This window comes from Octodon degus, unplaced genomic scaffold (assembly GCF_000260255.1).
Source record: "Octodon degus isolate 3935 unplaced genomic scaffold, OctDeg1.0 scaffold00017, whole genome shotgun sequence".
Taxonomy (NCBI): Eukaryota; Metazoa; Chordata; class Mammalia; order Rodentia; family Octodontidae; genus Octodon; species Octodon degus.
Window position 1 is genome coordinate 6151790 of NW_004524593.1, and position 5629 is coordinate 6157418.

A 5629-nucleotide genomic window follows, 5' to 3' on the forward strand; every position below is an offset into this window, starting at 1 on the left:
GACTGCAGATCTTTGAATCTCCTGTGTATGTATCATGCTTTGAAACAGCGTTTCCCAAAGGCTCACGTGTGGAAGGCTGGGCTTCCCCAGGCCACGGCACTACTGGAATGCCATGCAATCTGTTGGGGGGGCCCAGCGGGAGGAAGCTGGGTCACTGGGCATAGCCTTGAAGGGGGAAGGTGGGGTCTCAGGCCATTCCTCTGTCTTTGCTTCCCAGGCACCACGAGATGAGCAGCACTGCCCAGCCCATGTTACCTGCCGTGGTCATGCTATGTGGCTGCCTGTCCACAGGCCCAATGGCAGTGGGGCCAATAAATTGTGGACTGAAACTTTTGAGATTGTGGCCAGAATCAAACCTTTCCTCTTTATTTTCTTTAAAAAAATTTTTTTTCCTGTATTTTAGGGAAGGCTCTATAGGGTCTTCAGGGTCTCATTACTAGATAGGACTCGTAGTGATCTGCCTATTTACAGCCTCCCAACAGCTGGGATTACAGGCACACGCCACCATGCCCAGTCTCAAATGCCATCTCAGAGCGCCCGGGGGTGGGCCTGGCACGGCAGGCCAGGGGATCAAACCCCCATCCCCTGTGCCTGCCTGCAGGCTCTTTAATCTGCTGAGCTATTTGGCTGGCCCTCCTTTGCATTTTGAACATAATCTTAGAAGAACAAATTAGTTACATCTCAGAAGACAGCAGAATGTTTCTTAAATAAATTTATAGCTTTTTGTGGACAAAGATGATAAAAATTTCTAATATTAAAAAATCTGTTATTTGTAGTATGGATATACCAAAAAATGGGAGGAGGAGGCTACATTAAGTAAAGTTGGACATTTTAATTAATTGATTAATTAATTAATTAATTTATTTTTTGCGGAACCGGGGATTGAACTCAGGCCCTTGTGCTTGCCAGGGAAGTACTTATTCCACTGAGCCATCTCCCCAGCCCCATTTTAATATATTTATAGATGTAGACTTCCATCAAAATAAACTATTATGCATAAATATGACATAAGCCTGGTACATAAAAACTAGAGTTACTAACAAAATGAGATGCATTAAAAAATAAATGCCAGTAACAGTTATTTACCCAGAATGTAATTTAAAATTTATTTTCTATGTAGTACTAGTAAAAATGCAACATGTTTGAAGAAAATGTTGTGGATTTTGTTCTGGATTATTTGATTTTGAGAAAGCACAAGAACAAATAATTCCAAATATTTTTCAAGATGATCCAACCATCTTAGTGTTCCTAGAGATTGCATCCAGGAAAAAGAATTAGCAAAAATTATTTCCAAAGCTTTCAGAAATGAAAGGAGAGTAGAGAGAGTTTAACACATATCTAAGGAACCTCATTTCAACAGAGAAGTTTAAAAAAAATCAGCAATTTGATTTTTTCCATATATTATCACAAGAGAAATGAGGCTAGAAAAGCCCAGTGGCAATATGTAATATTAGTTTAAATGTAGTTTTACCATCAATATTATCAGTCATTAAAAATTAACAGCTTTGTGTTCAATGCCTGCTACAAAACAAAACAAAATAAAACAAAACAAAACAAACAAAAAACCCCAGCTGGTTATTGTAAACAATCTATAATTCTACTACTTTTGAAAGTTAGTCATGTCCATACATTTTGACAAAAAATTGGAGTGGGATAGTGTATTCATTATGTTTTCCTCATCAGAGAAGCTTTTTTGTTTAAATAGGAACTGGATTAATAGAGAAAAATCGATTCCCCCTAAGCACAATACCTGAAACTGAATATATCTTAGAAGATCAAACTTCTTGGCAAAAATTCTGAAATATTCCAAAAGTTTTGAGTTGTGCAGGAAGTTTGGAAAATCTTCAGGCATTGGAAAGTCGCTGAAGCAGGACATTTCTTTGCTGGTGTTGGTGATGACAGATTTGTAGATACTGGCTCGGCCATCTTCCACACTTTCCTAAAGAATCAAGCGAGGTAATTAGTGGTAATCACGTATTTAAAAAGTCTCCTCCCAGCCCTGGGCGAGGTGATTCTCTCTCTTTGCTCCAGCACGCCTGCAGTATCCAGATGATGGGGTGCAGCCTCTGTAGCCTGCCTGTTCTGCCTACCAGTGTTGCTTACTTCCTTCGACACCGCAGGATGCTTAGCTGCTCCCGTCTCTGCCTGCTTGATGCTAACCTTTGTGACTGGATTAACTTCCTCAGTTCTCCCTAGGGAATGTTAATACCCTGCCTGCACCTTTAGCAGCCAATAGGTCCTGAGCCATTGGACAAAGAACATGCTAGGGAATTTCAAGTAAAATGAGTATGTCAAGAGCAGGAAGTTTTTACATCTTGATTTGAATCTGTCTGCCCCCATGTTGTGCTTTGGGCAAATCAACTCTCCCCCAATGATAAAAGCATGAGCATTATTGATGACAATCAGAACTTAAACCTAAATTTTAATGTTAGCAAGTATGCTTTAGTAAAATCCAACTCACGCCATAGTATGGTGGAGTTTATATTTTTTTTCTTCAAGCAGAGCTGTGCATAATGTCATGTTAAATCATGAAAAGACTCAAATATGGTGATCTAAAGTGAGTGAAATCAGCACATCATCAAAGAGAGTTTTACATTACAAAATTTAAATGATGCTGCCCGAAAGAACTCCTCAGGAGGTGCTTCTACATACGCAGAGACTAAGGCATGATCCAGAGAAATGGTTGTGTCTCTTTTGACTCAGCATGTGGGGGGGGGGGTGGTAATGACATGGGAAGCTTATAGAATTTCCCAAATTGAAAAATGACAGTCTTACTTAAAGAACACTACAGCATCTTCTACAGCATGGTGAAAGGAAATAAAAAAACCCCTAAATATTCACCTTTAATCCAAACACTGTCCTAAATCAATTGTGCTTGCTTTTGTCTCATCATTATTCACAGAAAATGATTTCTTTCCTGCCACACCTTTACATCTAGAGTGCCTAGATTTTGGGAAACACTGCAAGAGATGGCCTGGACTAGCAGAAAAGGACTAATCTTCAGAGTAAGATGAAAGTTTAAATCCATCTGATTTCAAACTGTGAGTGTGGACTGGTCAGTGCCTCTGAGCTTCAGTCCCCGTCTATGGGGCAGGGATGCGCTAGGGGCTCAGCGGTTGTGTCCGCTGTTGTCGATGGAGCTGCGCCCTTTAGCTCAGCTCTATGGAGCCCACTGTGCACCGCAGTGTGGACGGCCGCCTGGGCTGGCTGCTCTACTGACACCCAGCAGCTGCCATAGACACTGTTACATTATTGCAGGTGGATTTCCTGTGCAAGAGATTTTACTTGATCTCAAAGAATGAAACAAACAAACAAACAAACAAACAAATTTAGGAGTCTCATAGGTGAAAACTCTCTGTATGTATTGGATCCCACTGTGGCCTAATTTTAAGGATGGTTAGCAGTAAAGATAAAATGTTTGATCTCAGATCATGGGTTCTGTCTTAGTTACTTTTATTATTGCTGAGACAAATACTTGAGACTCAAAACTAAAGGAGGAAAGGGTTATTCAGCTCACAGTTTGTAGAGGTTTTAGTCCACAGTTGGCGGATTCCATGGCAGGGCGAATTCCAAAGGTAAATTCCATGTATTTACCTTTTATGGACCAGATTAAAAAATTAGGTAATAAATTTGTTACAATTTCAAGTGGTTTGGAAAATAATCAGATTAGGGTATGTCAGTTTTCTAGATGGTTGAGTTTACTGTAATCTTGTTGTTAATTATAGATATGAGAATCTAAAGTAGATTTTTTTTTGGTATTTTTTTAGGGAAGGGTCTACAGGGTGTTCAGGGTGGCACTACTAGATCAGATTTGTAATGATCTGCCTGTTTATAGCCTTACAAGAGCTGGGATTTTAGGCATGCACCAACACGCCCAGTCATCCAAAGTAGATTTGAAATAGAATATGAGAGGAAATTCATCTTAAATATTGGGGATAGAATGATCTACCTTTGAATGAATAAATGATGATATTTTTATTTTCCAATACTAGCTTCAGATTACAAACTGAAGTGCAAAGTTTTCCTGCTTGTTTTAGCAGTCATTGAACATAGCGTCCCTTGGCGAGACCGAATGTTTGAATTTCTTATCTAGCTAAGTTCTAAAAATGGGAAATATTTAATTAAGCAAACAAATACTTTTTTTTCTTAAGATCTAATAATTCTATGAGTAGTATGGAGTGAATGAAGGAGGCAGAGTCTGACTGACTTGCTGGAATCCTAATTAATGGTTCTATGATTGTGGACAAATTATATAAACCAGTTTCTGCATTTTCCCCTGTAAAATGGGGCTCATTAGTACTCCAGTGTCAGTTCTTATGAGGCTTTACTGGGATTAAAGTGTTTAACAGTAATTGATTCAAATTTGTGTTCAGTTAGTGTTTGCTTCTTTTGCTATTATTATAGGTCACTAGAGATAAATTTATTAAAGTATCCACAGGTTAGAATCAGTTCAACTAACACTGTTGAGCAGTGGCCATAATATTAGATTAAGATTCATCAAGTTGCTCTTAAAATGTGACTAGACCTTTTGTAAGGTCAATTTTAAGGGGAAATTTGGGTTTTTAAAAGATCTGGCTATGATATCTGGGTGCTTATGGCAGTATTAGGGTCAGGGAAAAGTTGTTCTTTATAGGTTTTACTTGTGTAGTTTATTGGCAAACAAAAATGACACTAAAATTCTTTTTCTTTTTTTTAGATGTATTTAATAGTACAGGGTCTGTAGTGACCCTGTAGGGTCTCACTACACAGATCGGATTCATAGCAATCCTCCTATTCTCAGCCTCCTAAGTGCTGGAATTACAGGCGTGTGCTACCACACCTAGTCCTAAGCTTCGTCTTAGTGCACCCCAGGGTTGGGGTCCGCACGGCACACTGGAGATCGAACCCTGATCCCTGTGCCTGCTTAAGCAGGCACTTTAATCTGCTGAGCTATCTGGCCAGCCTAAAATGCTTTTTCTGAAGACTGATATTTTTTATTAGCAGGATGGCTGGGAGACAGCAATCAAAAAAGAAATAAACCTTTGTTGGAATGAAGGTGTAGCTCAGTGGTAGAGCCCTTCACTAGTTTCCATTTCCAATGCAACACACACACACACACACACACACACACACACACACACACACACAAAGGAAGAAAATGTCCTCATATGTGCTTCTTCCTGCATTTAGTTAGTTGAAATAGCTGTCTATGTATTTGGAGAAATCTAGTAAAATTTGTCTTGGTTTTCCCAGGATTATAAAGGGCAGGTGATTCACACTGAACTTGATAAATGTGAGTGTGAGTGTGAGTGTGTGTGTGTGTGTGTGTGTGTGTGTTCAAATACTTATTTTTACAACCACAGGTGGGAGTTAAGGATAAGATGCAAATAGTACAATCATGCTTTCTATGTTCAAGGAGGTTATTATTATATTAAATTAAAATATATTAGAAATTTGGGACAAAGACACACAGGCCTCATCTCAAAGGAATGTGGTTTTCAAAACACAAATTTTTTTCATACATTTAGTTAAAAAACAAGCATTGTCTAAAAATGATATTAATGCACAAAAATATATTTGGTTTGTAGAATCTGGTACAGTTTACTTGTTTAATGTAAATGATCATGTTAGAAGATTTCCCTAATTTAGA

At 38.7% G+C, this 5629-nt stretch overlaps 1 protein-coding gene across 1 annotated transcript in view; it reads right to left on the bottom strand.

The window, feature by feature from the left end:
- The window catches only part of LOC111815498 (dimethylaniline monooxygenase [N-oxide-forming] 2-like), a 22696-nt gene that overhangs the window by 5902 nt on the left and 11165 nt on the right, over window positions 1-5629 (bottom strand). Inside the window, exon 3 of the mRNA XM_023710259.1 lies at window positions 1746-1939. Within this exon, the coding sequence (XP_023566027.1) occupies window positions 1746-1939 (194 nt within the window). The remainder of the gene's footprint in view (window positions 1-1745; window positions 1940-5629) is intronic.